The 19,668-nt window shown below is 43.0% G+C and overlaps 1 protein-coding gene across 11 annotated transcripts in view; it reads right to left on the bottom strand.

The window, feature by feature from the left end:
• Positions 1-8,242: 8,242 nt before the first annotated feature.
• The window catches only part of SERPINE2 (serpin family E member 2), a 44,348-nt gene continuing 32,922 nt past the window's right edge, over positions 8,243-19,668 (bottom strand). For 6 of the 11 annotated variants that reach the window (XM_065074079.1, XM_065074085.1, XM_065074087.1 and 3 more), the window contains 8 exons: positions 18,206-18,480; positions 15,509-15,736; positions 14,345-14,542; positions 11,669-11,867; positions 11,420-11,520; positions 10,380-10,466; positions 9,745-9,828; positions 8,243-8,924 (listed from right to left, as the gene is read on the bottom strand). In XM_065074079.1, coding sequence (XP_064930151.1) covers positions 8,887-8,924; positions 9,745-9,828; positions 10,380-10,466; positions 11,420-11,520; positions 11,669-11,867; positions 14,345-14,542; positions 15,509-15,736; positions 18,206-18,480 — 1,210 coding nt within the window. In that variant the 3' untranslated portion in view covers positions 8,243-8,886. Of the gene's footprint in view, positions 8,925-9,744; positions 9,829-10,379; positions 10,467-11,419; positions 11,521-11,668; positions 11,868-14,344; positions 14,543-15,508; positions 15,737-16,900; positions 17,021-18,205; positions 18,481-19,668 lie in introns of all 11 variants that reach the window. The other 5 variants (XM_065074080.1, XM_065074082.1, XM_065074081.1 and 2 more) reach the window with 1 other exon arrangement.

Raw genomic sequence — 19,668 nt, 5'->3', positions numbered from 1 at the left:
CTCCCAGCCGCACGCTGACGTCATCTCTGACGTATGCGGGCCGGCGCCAGGCGTATTCTCTAGAATAGAAGAGCCGATAGGTCGTATTTCGTGGAAGAGCGGGAAATCGAATTTTTTCCCGGGGCTGTTGGTGGGGTCTCTGGAAGCCAGCCCGGTGTGGGGAAGTGTCATCTCCAGGAGGGATGTGGCTTCCCAAGGAAGACAAGGTGGCCTTGGGTCCAAGCACGTGTTTCTGTGGCTTGGGCTGTGGGGCTGGCTATGCTGTCCTGCACACACAGCACAGAGCTCTGCTCAGGAAAAGTGCTGCTGTAAAATACACTTATTGCCATCGCCCTACAGCCCCGAGGAGCCCACTGTGCACTGCCGATGCTCGGCTGGGCTGGGGCCACGATAAGACAGCAAAGAAAAGGATATTCCCTGTGGAGTAATTAATGGGGGGATATGGACTGAGGAAGGATGTGTAGTCACAGGAAATATATTAGTTAGTTTCTTTATGTCTTCTAAACTAGAAGCAGCTGTAAGCCTTTATCCTTTAAGTTCTTAAGCAGCTGGATTTTGCTGGTTATTGTCTTTGTGTCCACTGCATGGGAATATTTTCCACATAGTTGGTTAATTGGCAGCAGAATTCCTCCCCTCACTGCTATTTTTTTGGTTAGCTGCTGTGCTCCCACCTTTGGATTCAAACTTAAACCAGAGCTCCTGCTTGTCAGGACTAGCCAGGGGCTGGCAGAGAGGTTACTGGAGCTGGTCAGGACCCTTCTCTGTGAGCAAGCTGTAGTTTCTAATACCAGGTCAAGCAAACATGTAAATATGTGTCTGGATATCACCAACATACACACTGAGCTTACCTGAAAATCCTAACTGTGAACTACGTGAAGCTATTTCTGCTCAGGTCATCCCAGACACAACTGTGCCCAAAGATATGAGCTGCAAGACGAGGTAAGGACAAACTACCCAGAGCACAGCAGTGCAGACTGCAGCTGTTCATAAACCATCACAGACCGTGTCACACACCTGCAGCCAGGCAGGCAGAACGAGGCTTCCCCAGGCTCTTGGAGGAGGGCAGCAAACAGCAATTATGGGTCCCAACCTGCCCCAGGAGGGAAATTTTATCTGCTGCACTGGGTTTCCCAGCTGTTCACTAGACAGCAAAGGAAACAGACTCAGGAAGAATGTGTCCAGCTTGAAGTTTTTAAAATACTTGTGGTAAATACACTTTGATCTGCCTTCAGCTTTTGCTTGTTTCCTAATCTTTCCTCTGCATTTCCAGAGTCAACCTTTCTTCCACCCTTCTTACCTCCTAAATCCTGCCTGCTCCCCACTCATTCAGCTCATGCATGTGTCATCTGCTTTTCTTTCTGCAGCATGTCTCTTTTGGTCCAGTTACCTAAACTTATAACTTACTTTTTCTCTTAGTTTCTTATCCTTTCTAAACCTGTTTTTCCCATCACCCTATTTGCACCACCACAATCAAACCAAGCAGCAAGTCAATCCAGCCCTGCACTACCTCACATCTCCCACAGTTCTGAAGAGGCTCAGCTATAAGACGAAGTGGCAAGATAACAGTCTCTATAACAAGAGACCGACCACATTCGCTTATTCCAGGGTGGTGCAAGCCTTCATATGGGCTTCACAGGGAGAGTTCACAGGAACAACTATCTGAAGACTTTATTTGATGACTAGTGGTTATGAGCTTTTTTTTTTAACCTTTCTTTCTTATCACGCGAGACATTTCCTCTGGCCTCATCATCTGGTACTCATCATCCTGCTGACCTTGACTTGGGATTGTGGTGGAAAAGCATTTGGCTCAGAAGTACATCCTTCTACCAGCTCTTCCATCTCCTTCTAAGCTCCTTTACAGGAACAGGGGTTATGAAAATACCTTGTGTTTTCCACCACCAGAATCACAAGTTACTGGATCTTCCTTGGTAAGCCCTTTCTCCTCCTCCTTTTCTCTGTCTTGCCTCTTATTGCCTCCCATACAGGCAAAAAATACAGCACTGTCATTTCTCCCCTCCCTCCTGTGCTCCCACAAATAACTCATGCCATAGCACGCCATGGTGGTCACTCTAGTTTTAAGGCATGTTGTTACAGATAAGTAAAGGCCACAGCCATGTGGCACCTTGCACTGAAGCAGCAAGATTCCCATTTGTGTTCACAGCACCTGGAAAGGTACTATGTAACCCTGTTTCTTAGGCTGAATCACGTCAGCTCTTCTCCCAGCAAAAGCTGTTCTTTTATCAAAAACAAACAAACAGCCATTCCCTAAGCAGGTCATACTTGTACTACTTCTTACCCGTGCTGGCCTTTGCTCCTCTTCCTCCCGCTTCTGCATCTCCAGAGGACCGCAGCACAGCACATTTTGCCTCCTTTGCCTTTAGCAGGGTCACACCATACCCAGGAAATTCTTTGCCAGTGTACCCTCCATACCAGCCTCTGCTGTGAGGAAGAAGAGAAGACTTTACTTTCCAGCCCCTTTTAACAGGAAAAGAGCCATCAGCCAGGTTACAACTCCACAGCTCTCCTAGTTAAATCAGGCATAATTAGCATACTGTCAGACCCAAAAATGAGATGGGAAAGTAAAAAAAGCCTGCAAAATCAAGTGCCACTTTTCCCCCATGTGCCACATCACACTGGAACCACACAGGGGACCAACAAGGATGGAAAAGCAGTAGCAGGGACCACAAACACCTGGGAAGGGCAACACTGCCCAGTGCATCTGTGTGCAGGAACAGGGAGAGCGAGTAGATGAGGGCACTCGGGGGGATCCTGGCCATGGGCACCCTGCTGCAGGGCTGCTTGCTCAACCTCTCTGCCTTGGGATGACAGAGCCCTGCTCTGAGCTGGTGGAGAGGAGGAAGAGGCCCTCCCAAAATCGCTGGGAAAGCCACCTCCTGCCCTGGGGAGAGCTGAAGGAACACCTCGGAGCACCGCCTCCCCTTCCCGCAGGCAGGCTCCCTGGGGGAGCTCGGAGGGGCTGCTCAGACTCTGCAAGGCTCGGTAAGCCTGGTTTAAGCAGGCAGCCTGTTATTAAGGAGATGCGAGTGTGTGTTCGCGCCTTGGCCGCAAGAGGGTCCTGCGGCCCCGCCGTGTCCACCCGGGGAACCGCAGCCGAGGGCGCGCCGGGACCGAGAGGACGGGATCGCGGGGACAGCAGCCGGGTCACCCCCCAGAGGTGTTGATGAGAGGGAATGTGACATATGGCAGCTCCTGCTGAAATGCCAGCAATGCAGGAAATGCACACGTTCGGCCCCTCTATGTGACCCTCGTTCTTAGAAGGCATCCCTAAGACCTCCCAACAGAAGAAATGTAACAGAAAAAAAAAAACAACAAACAAACCAAAACTATTCAAACTCCACCATTTCCCCTCAGAATTCTTTTAGTTTGTTTGTTGTTTTGATGTACAAAGAGGAGCACTGAGGGTGGCACTACTTCTCAAAGGGACACATGCTGCCCCTGGTCCACCAGAAGCCCCAGCAGCCAGCCTGGGCCAGGACACGGGGCATTTTGCAAGAAGGGACAGAGGTGACACAAGTCTATGCATCCCATGGTCACACACCAACCACTGAGACCTTGAAGAGGCCAATAGCATCAGTGTCCTCACTTCAGCCATTTCAGGAAGGTTAAGGAGCCCAAATTGGTCAGATAGAGCAAAAGACAGAGTGCTGCCTTCCTCACTCTCAACCACCCGTTCAGATCCCAAACCAGCCACCACAGATTAGTCTGGAAGTGAAACAGATACTGCCTGTGAGCCAAGGAGACATACCCAGCCCTTTGGTCTAGGGCAGGGTGGCTCACAGCCAGTATAATTAACTGGTGGCCACAGGCTCCAGGTGTTCAGTGCCCCAAAGGAAAAGCATCTGGTTCACTCCCCCTATTGCACAAACACCTTCAGGAGCCGGTACACTTAATTACAGGGAACTTGGTGCATTAGGAGCCCAGATCCAATATTCAAGGGAGATGCCACAGGCTTAGTAGCCAGGAAAGGCTCAAGGAAGATGGTGCTTGGCTCAGGGCTAATCATGTTTCAGACATACGTTGGAATGGAAGTGTCAGCATGCTAATGCATGTACATGTTACATACATCCCAGACAGGGTCCAGTCTTCCAGATTGTTAACAGTTATCCCCACAGTACCCTGGAAAGCCACAACAGCATCTCTGGGAACTTCAGCATGATCTGAAGGACAGAGGGGACTGGAGGCAGCACAGCAGGAGATGGCTGTGTTACGGTGAGCTAGCAGCATCCACCCAGCATGACTCCATGTCCCTGCGGCACACATAAAGCATCATTAGTCGAGCACTCACAGAAAATTGTCTTCTGGTAAGCAAACAGTACCCACTTAGCCAGAGCGGCAAGCCCAGCAAACTGAGAGCAAGGAGAGCTGTGGAGTCTTTCACCAGCCTCAGCACCAGCCCCCTGGGGAGGAGCACACACTGCACCACCCTGCAGAGCTCCTGCCTTCAGGTTCCACTCCTGTCTTTGGTAGGCGCTTGCCTCCTCCAGGGTGTCACATCCAGCACACACGAGACTATCACAGCCTCCTGGCACCACACTAATAATGGAAATTATTAGTGTTAGACCGGTTTCAACCGCTACAGGTAGTAGAAGCATTACTAATAAATACATGCCATTTAAATTGATGGTGCTAAGCTAAAAGACTTTTTCTTTAAAGCACAAGGACAAAGACATATTTTAATTTTTTTCTCTTTTTCATCCTTCTTAACCTGCTCTGCTGCAGGGAAGCAATGCAGCCATGTTTTTAAAGGAGAGGCTGCAGCAGGGAATTCAGTGTGATGCTAAGGGATGAGGGATGAACAGCAGTTATCCCTTCACATGGGCTGAGGATGTGGCCTCTCCCTAGCATCCCCACTCCATCCAGCAAACAAGATTTGAAGACTACAAAATGTTAATGAAATGTGGAAGTTGTAAAAGAAAATCAGCGTTTTAAGAGCTCTCTGAAGTTATGAAAACAAAGTTGATACAGTTTATCAGATTAATAGACTGCTATCTTTCCCATTAATTAATGAATAAGCACTTTCTTCGTTACTGATCTGGCTCGGGAAACACATCGTGAGTTTTACCAAACTCTTGCTCCCTACTTAGTCTCTAGGCTAAATCAATTGTAACCACAAGCATTTTCCACAAGCATTACCTTCCCAGGGATTCAGTCTCATATTACTGAAGAGCCAAGAGTCTCTCTGGGGTTTCCATCTCAGAAAAGTTGACAAAAGATGTGTTACTTCCACTTTTAAAAATGAAGAAACTGAGGCATACCTAGGGAAAGCAGCCACTAATAGCAGATAAGAGAATGAGACTGTCTGAGCTGCAATTCTGCATAGAGTTACACTCCTGCTTGAGTTTACCAATCCATCGCTAAATTATGAGCTTTACACATTGAGTCTCACTGTCTCTGTTCCTCCTCGAGGAGGATTCCTCTGCAGCCCTCCTCCTGCCCTCAAGCAGGGTGCAGGCTGCCTGTGGCACAGAGGCCCAAAACCACCTCAGCTTTTCCGTGAAGGCAAAGTTCAACTGTGAAGCAGCTGGGAGTAAACAAGGAATAGATCGAAGCAGGCTCATTCACCTTATGTTTGATATTCACGGAGAAAAAGATTAAAAACCAAGCAACCAAACAAAAAGATAACCTCTGCAGATCGCAGGCAGATTCCCCAAAGCCTTTCAAGAGCAGCTAACAGGCTGCAACAGTAAGAGTTAAGAAGACTATAGCAAGCATTGGCCTAACACTAAACACCATGCTGAACTCTAGTTACTCTCTTGAGCAGGACTGGAAATTTGATATGAATCAACTCCCAGGACTGAAGCAAAGTCAGTGTTTTTACAGCTTTACTGAAAAGGAAGTTTTTAGCAGCTAGCCTAACCCTCTCCCTTCCCTGGCTTTTATCTCATTTCCCTTCATCCAGATCTCCTTCACCCAGTTTATAGGCAAATACCATCAGCATCTTAGTTCACATCTGCTTTTGATAAACTTTTATTTCCCAAAACTGAAAAAAAATACTGCTTAGAAGTGTCAGAAATGGCAGAGCTGAAAAACCCTTATTCTGAGTGGTGACGTATTTCACCCATGTCCTGCAGAACCTTGGAGCTCCCAAGTAGCTGCTATGTGTGAAATTCCCCAGCAGTTTGCTCAGAGCTCAGCTTGGGCAGGTAGTCCTGGCCCCATCAGGCTGAATAAGCCCGTTCACATTTGCCAAGCCACGCTCTTCTTTGTCCAGCTTTGGTCTGGCTGGGGAAAAAGAAAACACGCAGTTACTTTCGTCAGTGCTCTAAGCAATCATCTTATTTTGCAAATAATTTCAGGACTAATAGAAGGGACCAAACAGTTGTTTATAGAGAAACTGTGCTAAGGCAAACCTGAAAACTTCTGTCACTGCATTTTTTTTCTTGCCCAAATCTGATCCCAGGCCTGGCTGCTGCACAGAGCACACACTGCTGCTGTGTACAAGCTCTATGGGAGTTCAGTTTGAGTGCCAACCCCTTAATATTTGAATTCTTACCAGGAACATCATATAGAAACTACTGGAAAATTAACTCTTATTTTATTTTGATGCAAGGTAGCAATACTGTTACTCTGAAATACAATCCCATACTACTCCAGAGCCATTAGGCAGCACCTTGCACCCCAGTAGTCACTTCTCACACACATCATATGCCTTCTGAAGTCCAGCTCAAGTCCTAGCTATACAGTTTCTGTGAGACAGCATTTCTCAATTTTTGCAGAATCCATACCCAAGCTAGACGCAAGACCAACCAACACAAGCATCACTTCAGTTGTACAAAAGTCAGAAACAATCCTGTTACTTTTGCTCCTTATCTCCAATGAGATGCAAGGAGTTGAAGGCAAGCCTGACTAGACCAGCCACTAGAGTTTTCCTGCTCAGTGCCACAATCTTTAATTACAGTCACATACTTGGAGAACCTTTTGTGTGTGGTGGTTTGTTTGTTTTGTTTTAATGGGTTGATTTTATTTTTCTTTTCTGCTTGCATTGTTCATTTTCTCTTTAATGAGACAGGCAGAGTTTCTCCATTTTCACTTATCCTTGTTTCTCCATTCACCTCTTTGGAGCTGAGTACAGGAGACCTGGCCCTCAGGATGCCGCAGGGGCACTTGTCTCCTAGCTAATCATAGAATACTTACGTGGAAGGGACCTTCAAAGCTCATTTAGTTCAACTTCCCTGCAGTGAGCAGGGACACCTTCAACTAGATCAGGTTGCTCAGAGCCCTGTCCAGCCTGGCCTCAGAGGATTATTTGGTGGCAGGCAGCTAATACATACCATAAAACAGCTAGCCAGATTTATTCTTCTTGACATCTGGAGTCATCAACTCAAGCAGGAAAAGAGAAGGCGACAGTGTGAGCCAGACATCCTTCCTATAGAGCCATTCTGTTACTCCTGACCCCCTTAACCAAGTTAGTACCTGTGCATTACCTGCAACAGTATTTTATGAACTCTCATCCTGGGTTTTGTACCGGGTTAGGACCAGCCACCCATGACACATTCAGGTATTTTCTGCTGGAACCATTTTCACTTCATGTTGTGTTCTTACCTGTCAAAGAGGCTCATCCTCCAGCTTGGGGATACATACAATAGTCATCTACACCAGCACTGAGTCTGTCAAATGCTGCAGAGATTTCTCCCCATAGACCACCACCAGCCAGACTCCTCCCACTGCAGGTGTGCCCTGACAAGAAGCAGCTAATATCAAATATTTACCTTCCCCATCCAAATCCCTCGGTTGCCACAGGAGCAGTACAACATGTTTGCAAACAAAGAACTCTCTCTTACAAACCAAAGCGATTTACTGCTTATCTTTTGAAGAGCTTTGCACTTGTGAGACTGCTGCAAGGGACTGAAGACACGCAAATGTGCATATAACCTGCACCATGTGGAGCAGGAAGAAAAGGTCACAAAGGTGCATTGAGATAACCTCACATGGCAGTTTTAGCAGTAACTTGGGTACACCAAATACAGAGAGTTTTCTCTTCAGATACTGAACCAACAGATGATTCATCCACAGTAGAATGACTTCAGCAGAAAAGGTAGTCAGCAGCAAGCAGTTAAGAAAAAAAAAAACAAACAAGAACAATAACACACACACCACCACAAACCAAAAAAATTATCACAAAACCCCCCTTCTTTCACCTTTCTTAGAAAGAAATCTCAATAAAGTATTTCACAGGGCTCTGGACCTAAATACCCATCAGCACATCCATGATCCACAACACTGACTGTTCATAATGCAGTTTTATTTTTTTTCCTTTGTACAAAAACAAATATAAAATTTAAATCCAATAGAAAGTGTATACTAGCAATGACAAGTTTACATTACAATAAGACAGGACAATGCGATGTGTATCTAACACCACATTAGTTTTAAAACTCTCAGTGATACATGCACTATATAAAATAAAAATTGCTAAACTTTTAATCTATTTCTGCCAAGAATATCCAGGTACCAAGATACTCAAGAACCAGAAGTAAATCTTGATAGGCGGTATCTACAAAATTAGACCTTTTCCATACACAAGAAGAAACCAACATTAATAGAAACGTTTATCATTCCTTGTTAAAATCCTCTCACAAAAGCCATACATAAAACTCTTAGTAGATACAGAAAAAGCTCAAAAGTTTGTTAGCATAGGTAACCATTCAGTAGTTTAGAGAATCTTTTAGACATTTTGAAGAGATACTCTAGTTTTCAATCTGTACTTTTCCCCAACAAAGCCAGAACTACGTCGACTCCCGTTTCAAAACCTAGTCAGTGGTTAAAACTAGCTTGAGTGAAGTCAAAGAGTAGTGTACAAAATATTTAACAGAACAGGGATGTGTCACATGAGTCTGTACTTCTGGAAGAAAGTATTTTCCACATTCAAGGTTTGTTTATTTGTCCCATAAACAAGATTGTACCTGAGGGATGAAATGAAAACAAGGATTACCACAGTCTGCAAAAACAGTTAAACTTTTCCATGAAAGCACAAAGTTCACATAGCACAACCAAGCCACCTCGTCACAGGCTTGTCTAGCCTCCCTCAAGTCTGTGAGCCCAGAGAAGCCCATGTTTGGATTGGTGGCCAGCTCATGTTTCTAGAGACACACAGTTCTGTTGATGCTCTGTGGAGCCTCGGGATGGGGACTGCTGCCAGGGGCAGACTCTGCCCTGCTGCTGGCAGCTGCATCTTGTTCCTTACTAACTAGCATATCCATCACACGCATGTCACTGCAAGGAGTAGATGAGTTATTCAGTCACTGGGGCAGCTCTGTTCTAGCAGAGCCAACCCATGCTGCCAAGAAACCATGATTGCTATGTTGGAACACTCACTTCTGCTCATGGCAGGCTGGGGCAACACTCTGGATCCTCAATGCCCCTATTCTAGCCTTTGCCCTAGCACTCCTTCATTGCCCATCAGAAAGATGGGTCCTATTCACCAATTCACTGTCCCTAACAGAGTTATTTGCTCTCCACTCAGGGGAACTATGAGTATTAAAGGCTGTTCTTTTGTACCCATGAACCTGTCATGCTGGTTTCTGTTAACTTGGCAGCCAATACTTATATTTTTTCCTGTTTTGAGTTGTACTCCAAATAAGATAATCTAATATAAAGGCATAAAATATATTTGCAGGATTTTTTTAAAGTGATAGTTACTCAGTAGTTCCAGACTTCTTTTGTTTCTACTGCACAGCTAATATTCAACTTTTAAGCAAAAAAGTACATATAAATGTTGCTTACCTGTAGGATTGTGCCGGATGAAAAATACAAATGGCCTGTCTACTATGAACCAGGGAGGGGATGACCTGGCTATTAAAATTGCAGCTTTCAAGAAAGATAAGGTTTCAGGTTAGACAAAGCAAGTACCACAACACATCATATACTCTATCACAGTGAAGTTTCCTAGTGTATACTAGAAGCTTGCACAGGTAGAGAGAAATACCTAAAACCTAACAATTTGGATGTTTAAAGCCGCAGAGGTCACACATTCTTGTAGGAACCATATTAAAAAGACAAAACACAAGACCCACAGAAAACTGGAAGGAAGTCTTGGGTTATCACAAAGGATGTAGCACCTTAAGTCCTCTTTGCCATCTGGATAGCCAGCAATATTGTGCTGGTGGCCAAAGTGTTAGCTATTAAAAGACATGTCTCTACAAGTAAGCCTGTTTATATTTCTTAGAGTGTACCAATGCTCTGATGAATATTGGCAAATTGGGATTTTCCTGAGAAATTACATAAAATCCATCAACTGATCTGATCTGAAGCCAGGGCACATTCCTGTGCTTGTCTCAAAGTGGGCTCTATCCCTCTTAGTGGTACAGCCCTGTAACATAGTTTTCCCAAGTCTGATAGTTATCAGTACACTTGCTTACTTGTTGCTGCAGATGCTTTGGTTCCATCTTCACTAACTTCAATTTTTGTCTTTTGCAGAACATGAGACACATGAAGACCTTCTGTTCCTGAAAAACCCAAGGAGAACAGTGTTTTCAGTAAAACCAACTGCAAGAGCCCTGAAGCACCTTGTTTCTGGCAACTACACTAGCACAGGTAAAAATAAAAGCTGTTACAATCCTGCTGAAATCAAAGTTACAGTGAAGAACATTATTGGTAATAACTTTGAATACAGTCACTAAGTTTGTAATTACAAAAAAACAGGGAATAACCTATCTTACTCCTCCCTCCTCCCCATTTACTAGGCTTTCTTATTTGATGATTTATGTTAGAAGGGCTAACTTATATTTTTAATTTTAAATAAACAAATGACTGGAAAAAAAAAAGCTATCTGAATTTGTTACACTCCCATTTATCTCAACAGGGGAAAAAAAAAGCACAATGCAAGCCTTTCTGTTAGACCTCTCTGTAGAAGCTAATCAGGAGTTTAATGGAATCAGAGAACAGAAATAAGATGACATTTTAGAGCCGTAAGTTCAAAAACGTCTACACCCCACTTTCAAATACTAATATTTACAGCTCTGGTTTGGTCCAGTCCCTTGACTGGGAATTTAATCCTTGAGCGTTCCTACAGCTCAAGAAAATTTAAGTCATTGAAGACATACTTCAGGGAAAAGTTAAATACTTCAGTTGCAGTATTTGGTGCAGGCTAAGGTATGGTATTGTTAGAAGTCCTTCCATAGATTTTAGACAACACTTGAGACCCTCCAGTTGTAATATCAAATCTTAAGATGCAGACTAACATGATTTACTGCTGCAATGCAAGACAAGTGGAAAAAAGCCACTGTAGCATTCAACAGAAGCAAACAGCCATGCTTGGCTGGCTACAAAATAGAAATTTGCTCCAATGTCATGGTAACACCTATCCAAGACAAAACAGACAACTGTATCAGTAAAACAGTGCTTTATTCAGTGCCAAAAACTATTAAAGACCACCATGGTTTCCAAAAAAATAACTTACTTGTTATTTTTGCAAAGTTTGCCTTTGACTGGTCAAACATATCTGTAATGCCAAGAGCTTTCAGAGGGTCCTTTAAGTCTGTTTCTGCTACTGCTGTAAATCTAGTTGAAACAAATGAAAAAAAGAAGGCATCAGTATTATGCCGGGAAGTTGTCTTAAATGCTCCGTTCCTCCTGTACTGGAGAAGGAATACATATATAACTCCCAAAACATTCCCTGACAGAGAAATGGATTATTAGTAGTACTTACTTAGGTAAAATAACCTGCACTCTTTTTGCTACCATGGTTGTCATCCAGCTTCCTATTGTTTTTGTGCTGATGTGAGGAATGATAGCAGAGAGTGGCGTTTTGTTTTCCGTAGGCAGAGCAATCAACATGCTTATCATTTCACCATGGTACGGCAATTCAATAATATTATACCACAGCTCATTTGGAGTACTTGTAGTGCCTAAAAAATAAGCAAAGTTAATGAGCCATAATTCTTACAGCCTTAAGTCTCTGTTTTACCTTCAGACACCTACTGCTTGTCAGAGTCTGTCAGGAAAGCTTTGCCCCCATCTTAAAAGTGACTCTAAAGAGTCACAGACTGCCAGGCTTCCTGCTAGGCAACCTTCAAAAGTGGCATGGGGTCTGTACAGATACTAGTTTGACAAAACCAGCCAGAATTATACCACAGAGCAAACACTCATTCAAATTTGATACGCATACTTCTTTCCAAACCTCATCAGCCCAGTGATAAACCAGCTCTGTTGAAAATCACCAGGTCTGTGAATCAGCAGGATCTCTGCTTCAGATCTCAGCTGTACCAGAACTGACTGAGCAAGGAAAAACAAGCAGCAAGGAAAAGCAGCAGACTGTCTTTCCAAACTGAAGAGATCTTGTAGACAAGCTCTTTTTCCACCAAGAGTTATTGGAGGAGCTCTTGTTTGAAGTAGTCTGTTGCATTTACTTGATTTTCTTGCTTAATAAGGACCTCATTAAGAATCAGTCTTAAGTCCTTCGAGGCAGTGGAGAGCAGCAGCCACTTCGAGGCAGCGCAGGAGGCCAACTAGATGAGAAGGAGCAAGATAGCAACGCTCTGAGAGTTACAGCGAGTGCCAGGAACGCTGTCTTTAAGCAACCCTCTCCTCCAAGTTCCCTTTGGTTACTGTGGGATTTCTGGCACGTGATAGGGAAGCAAATGATTTTTACAGGAGTTTCAAGTGAAAACTTGTCAGTTTAACTACAGACAGGGTTTCTGGGAAAGCTTTTGGATAGCAGTAAGATCTTATTATCTTTCCCCTTTCTTTATGTAAGTCCATGCTTGTCAGCCCAAGCTGAAAGTCAACATCTTCATTAGATATGTACTCTCGTTGCCAGGGCCATGCAACCTGCCTTGACTGAGCTTGTATTTCTTGAAAAGTGGTAGTATTGCACTTATTTTGCACAAATTGTGCCAAGCTTGGCAGTTATTTCCTTTTACTAAGACAGTAGTTTCAGACTAGGACCTGCAGATCAAAATACTGGTTGCACCAGTTGACTACAGGACAGTAACAAGAAGTAAACTGTCTGACAGTGAAGTGCTACTATCACCACTACCGAGGCATATCAAACAGGAGAGGAGTTCATCTTCACAGTCAACTGATGGAATTTAAGATGCTTAAGAAATTTAAAATTTTAAAAACCCCTCTGTAAGCATAAATAAGAAAGAAACCTGTGTCAGGATACCAGAGACACCCAACCTAAAACCAGCCTCAACTTGGCAATATTTCTCTTGTTCCTTTCTAGCCTTAATAGCTTTTCTAGCTTAAACATAGGTCAGCATAATGGAGTTTAACCAGTATCCAAATCAAAAGTTAAGCCTTTAAAATAGTATTGATAAAGACCATCTTAAGTTATGAACTTCTTTCAGACTCCACAGATAAGCAGTATATACTGCAGTAGGCTTGCCCACCTCACCCACTCACACTTTCAGCAGTTATCTCAAAATAATTACATTACATCTGCTCTAATATGTGCATTTAGGAGAGAAAGTTACAGCTGTTTAACACAAATCTACTAATATTAGTTGAGCACTATGACAGTAAAATTAGGCATTTAAAAGCACAGTGAGCCTTGATTTTTATTTGATTTACAGCAAGCTGGATTCTCAGGCCTGTTTCTCAGACCGTATTTAGCACACATGGAAGTGAGTTCCAGCCAGCACTGCTCTCTTCTGGGAAGGACGCAACAAAAGGTTCTTTTATCAGCGCTTCAATCTTACTTTGGCCAATGGAATCCCCACAGGGCTGCAACACTGAGGCTCTGAAGTACATTGCCAGTCACATGGAGCTGCCTGTGTCAGCTCTGAGAGCCTGATGGGAATCTGGCTGAACCTGCTGAACTTCTTTATGACTCAATTTGCATTTGAAGAGCAGCTTCACACCTTGAGAGATACAGCAACACACTGACCCTGTGCTCCTCTGGCTCCCACAAGACTGGGGACTGTGCAAATCTCACTTCTTTATTATACAGTAAAATACAGACTGATTCTACTCCAATCTGTCTTTCATACACAGCTCATCACCACATAAACCTCAGGGTTCTGTTTCTGTTGGTAGTTTTCCTTTATTCTCACCCCTTAAAAAATAAGGATTTCTTATCACTACAAAGCTTAAGTATCACACAAAGTTCTCAGTCTGAGTACTACACATTTTCCTTTTTCAAGACAACAGGATATGTTCTTTGACAGAGTATTCAACCTTAGGCAACTGTTAAATACCATGAACAAGCAGCTCATCCATACCTCAGCAGTAAAAGATCCTTCTGTAACACAAAGCCTCCTACACCATCTACAGTAAGCAATACAATTAAAGATCACATGTACAGCAAACTGTTGTTTCAGTTGGAAGGAAAAGAGCAAATTTTACAACCATTACTGGTAGTAGTGGGAGTTACTGAGCTTACCACAGCGGAAGATAGATAATTGGGACAGCATGGGAACTTGGTAGATCTTCCCATCAGCTCCATAAAATGGACGTTTCTTCGTATTTTCGGGTCGAAATCTTGATTTCCATAAGCCCTTGAAATACACAGCATTTACTAGAACCAGTCTGGTCAAACTGCCATCAATATCATCTGGAGCTACAACCTGATCAATCATTCCTAGAAGAAATAAAGAAAGTCTGAGCATTTGCTGTCAATGGTGGCCAACTCTTCACCAAGAAACTGAAGCACATATTACTTTAGGCCTCTTGATCTGTGAGTGTGCCAACTCATGGGGCAATACATTTGAGGTTCATAAAGCCAATGGTGTTCTTTGTCAAAAAGTAAGCCTTTGGGATAGTTAGAAAGCAAACATCTTGCTAATCAATTAAATGATGTTTCCAGGACATGAGCAGGTCTAAGACCATGTTACAGTGGTGACAGTTTCAGCTGAAGCACTTCCCCATTCACACATTGCTTGCAACACTGCTATGCAAAACTGGTGACGTGGTAGAGAAAGAATTCGACAGCTTCTTCTCACAAATACCACATCTAACACTATTAACATACTCCTCACATCCAGGAGGCACTGGTTTTAACTCCAAGAGATACCAAACAAGTAGTTCACCTAGACTCCAAATATGTTGCAAAACACCATCTCTTGTTTTAGCATATGTAAGCTTGACAACTAGATGCCAGAGGATTGAACCATGAAGAGTTCTGTCAAGTCAGGATTAATGAAAAACCCTCCACTAAACAAGACTCCTAAGAACATGGCCATATCTTCCAAGAGTTTAGGGCAATAAGAGCAAACGCTGAACTGCTCTACAGCTTTCCACAAGTGTGATTCACTGACTCAAACATCTAGGATGCTTGAAAGCATCTTTTATGTTTGGGAAAGCATAGCTCCAAGAGAACTCTGCTTGGATTTCTCAACAGTTGTATGAGGGCAAAGAACAGCAGAAGCTCCCTGAACCCATGGGCAGAGGGACACACACCATACACATCCCTCAAGGCCAGCTTAAAGGCAATTTTCAGCTGCAAGGCAGATTTTTCTACCTCCCTACCTTTCCCCAGTATTTCCATCTGAATCAGAGGTTTCAGAAATGACCCTGCCATGCACAAAAAGCACTCACAAATACTCACCCCTTGTTTCATTTTTCACCCACTGGTTGATGGAATCACATGCTGCATTTGGGTCCTCGAAGTCCACACTCTTGACACTGCACTGAAACACCTCTTTGTTCCTTGTAACAAAAGGCACTTCCATTTTAAAGCCATTCTTTGCAAACACTGCATTAGCAATTGTAACAATGTCTTTATTCTTTTTTGAGACTATGAGCCTGTTTATCTTCTTTAACGCTTTACCAACTCCTAGTCAGAAAGAACAGCAAGTTTAAATTTAGAATAAGATGAACAAACAGTTACTTTATATGCAACTATTAATGACATGAAAGGTCAGATGTTAAATGCTGGACTAGAAAAAGTGATCAAAGCAGCCATTCTGAGAGGCCTTCCAAAATAACCATTTTCTGATCTCTCATCTGAAGAATGCTACTGTTTCCCAACAAAAATGTGACGTTCACTGTGATGCCTGCTGTCCCTCAAGCTGTCTGCTCAGAATGCTACAGACAGGGCTGGAGATAACACTGACATCCAAGCCTTAGTGTGGTGCTACTAACCACGCTTTTCCACAGAACAGACTGTTCCAAAATATATTTCATATTAGTTCTGTGACAGTGACAAAGAAAGTCAAGGGCTCAGTCTGCTCAGAGTCAACAGGTCTGCAGGATTATGCAGGTGGTCTTGAACCTCAGAGTACAAAGCAAAAGTAGTTCTCACCATCCTTCGTTTATGTTTACTGAGGAGAAAGGATACTGTCAAGATTTCATAGTAAGGTTCAAGTCAAGTCTTAATTTCCATAAGGATTAGGTCCTGGCCTAAATCAACTACAAGCAGATGTCAATCCCTTAACACATGAACTTGACTTAATAAAAAAAAAAAAAAAAAAAAGAAGACAAAGCAGTAGGTTCCAGTGCTTACAGTCAAAATCCCTAGGACCTGAAAGCAGTTCATATTGAGTACTCGCTAGCTCCCTTGCTGTGTATGAGAGAAGGCATATGGCAGCACAGAAGAACTGCTATGTTCACCATACCCAGTTCCCCCCGTTGTTATGGCTCATGAGTGAGTGCTTGTCTACACAGGGAAGTTATTGGCAGCCAAGCAACCTCCTATTTAACCAGAGTGAACAGGATCCTTAGGTGGCTGTTTTTACAGCAGTGATTAGTCGGTTACCCCTGTTTTCCAACACAATTTAGGCAGAAACATTTCCAAACTGCTTCCTTATGCAGACAAACTTGAGATGAGAGATACGAAGCGAATAAATTAGTTCAGAGTTATTCTCTTAGCTGCACATAAGAAAAAGCCTCAGATGGCTTTGCTGTTTCATGTATCATGAATGCTTTGGCAGTACCTTTTGTACGAATTTCTACATGTTTACTCTCCAATATTATGGGCAAATTCTTTTGGAGAACATACCATAACAGAGGTTCTCAAACTGTATTCTGTGGACCACTGGTGGTCCACGGAGCACTTGCTGGTGGTCCGGGGAGAGCTGGCTGGTCTCATCATGCTGGCTCTCCTCTTTGCTTCCCGCTGCTAAATTGCATTAAAAGACAGCTAAAGATAAATTAAATACTTTCCAACTATTACCTTTCCAGAGAAGCAGTTGCTGTAGTTGCCAAAGGACTGTAAGGCAATCATGAACAAGAGCAAAGGAGATATGTGCAAAGAGATAGGTAGCATCCCATAACAAGTCCCTGTAATATGGTACTGGCCACCTTCTAAGGAGTTTGAGAACCTCTGTGTCTCACAGTTAGGATTAGAAAGCCTGCTGGCCAAATAGAAACAGCTGATATAATGCTTCAAAATTTTTGCAAGTACTTATATTTTGAGCATTCAGGTGTTCCTAAAGTTGGCTATCCCATGAAGAGATTTCCATCTACAACATTTAGATCTTAAGCTGACAAATCATTTTGCTGTACGTTAAACCCAAAACCAAAACAGCAAAGCAAATGAAGACAGGCAACACATTATATGATAATACTGTTCAAGATTTAAATGTGTACTTAGCTCTTGGAGAGTTTCCTATTCCTGGAAGGAAGGTAGAATGCTGGCACTAAGATGTTAAGCCTTGCTGGCAAACATGAAAATACTCAGCATGCAAAGTAAAGCAGCAAGAACTTTCAGCCTACACCCTCTCAAAGGGCTGACACAAATTCATGCAGTGTCAGGCACAGAGACACACAGGAACAGCTGTTTCAAGAAGAGGGCACTACAAGGACTACAAATACAGGGACCCTGACAGCAGAAACACAAATGAACAAATCTGAAGAGCATCAAAGTGAAAGCATCAATTGCATGGTTAGAGTTTGCATTGCTTTCAACATGGTGATGAGAATTAAATATTTTCTTGCCCTGTTATCTAAAGAGTGGCACATTAAGGGTTGTTCAGTACAGCCTGAAATGGGGTACTGCAGCCTTCCTCCATAGTGCTGGCACTGGACCACCATCCACACTGTTCTGGAAAATCAGTTTTGCAAGGATGAAGCCAGTTCTAGCCAGGGCCCTGAAGTCATTAACAAAGGTGCTTATAAGCCAGTTCAAGTATATGAACATGTCCATACTCAAATGGCCAATTAATTTCAAACGTGTCCATTTTGTGCTTGGGTAAACAGAGTTAATTGGTGTATGATGCAATCTACCACACTTTGAAAGCCATCTCAAAACAGCATGAAGATTCTGACATAAATCACACCCAAAAACACCTTAGGAATCACTGACCATTTACGCTGTATCTCATCATAGTTGTCAGCTGCTTCTTTGTCTTGCCATCAGCACCCAACTGCAACACCCCCAGGACTGATGCAATCCCATGAGGAGAAACAACAACATTGTCCTGAGGCTTAGCTTTCACTATCTGATTGAAGACCTGGATTCCAACATCAGAGCTGAGTTCCTCCAGAGGATAAAAACTGAACTGGGAACATACAGATGTTAACGTCCCAAGAACAAAGAGAAGTGAGAAGTGCCAGTTCATGATTTCTGGTTGGAGATACCTGTAAGAGGACAAGAGGGGAAAGTTAAGTCAGCTTTCACAATTACAGCATTGTTATTTTCAACTTAAATTCTTATTTACCTACAGAGGAGGCAAGTCTTGCAAGTGCTCCGCACATGATTCACAGAGCTCTGGCATGGGACTCACACCTGCATTTTACTGCTACCAGTATTTTAGGTCTAAATGTTTCCAGAAGCAGAGATAACTACAAAATAGCTATATATCAGTGACTATATAACAGGACCAAGTTGAGAGACTATGTCCTAACGATACACAAATTCAGTTAGTTTCATGTTTCAGTTAAATGGAGTCTTGGCATCCTATTTAAACTGCCCTTTAGGATAAATTAGTGCTAAGAAGCTTTGCGATATGGTCCTCGCCCACTAAGATGTGATGCACAGTACATTTTATAGATCATTTTCTGCAGTGAACAGAAGCATGTATACATATGCAAACAAACCTTCTGTTACAAGATTTTACACCTGCCTAGAATAATAAGAGTTAGCTGCATAACTGGCATTTTCCATGATGGGAATATAAAAGATAACTTTTAGACTTTAAATTGCAAGGTTAAGTTTGAATTTTAGCCTGTACTTGTCAATTTTAGAAGATTTAGCAACTAATGAGTACAGAAATAAGTTCATTCAAAACAGGCCCATCTTTACCTGCAGACCTAACACTCAACAGCATTCAGTATCCTTGAACTCCCAGGAGCTGAGGTACAAACAGCAGCAACAGTTTGTTCAGGACCTCTCAGGAACAGATTAGAGAACCAAGCCCAAATCTTAAACACTGGATACTGTAATTACAAGGCTGTACTTCCTCCTCATGAAGTGTATTCAATCCTTTTTTTGTCAGGGTAAGCAGGAATAGTCATGCAATAATCTTCTATATCATGAAATGAGGTTCCCTGCTCACCTTTGAGAAGTTCAATCACAACATTTTTATTTTAAGACATTTCAGCTGTGCAGTTCAAGAGCCCACACTTCCATTTTCAGATCACCAAGCAAGCCTGTTCCCCCACTGAGCTGATACTGGTGCTCCAAGGAGCACGCTTAGGTGTTAAGTCTTTCAAACATGCTGAGGAGTCAAAAAGTTCCCTAGTTCCCCAAAGGCTAATCAGGCTGCAGAAGGCATACAACTGATTAAAATGTCATTTGCATACCACTCAAAATAGGTCTCTCCTCCC

This window comes from Columba livia, chromosome 9, assembly GCF_036013475.1.
Source record: "Columba livia isolate bColLiv1 breed racing homer chromosome 9, bColLiv1.pat.W.v2, whole genome shotgun sequence".
Lineage (NCBI taxonomy): Eukaryota > Metazoa > Chordata > Aves > Columbiformes > Columbidae > Columba > Columba livia.
Note: the sequence above shows the minus strand (reverse complement) of the source record. Positions and strands in the feature narration are given on the sequence as shown.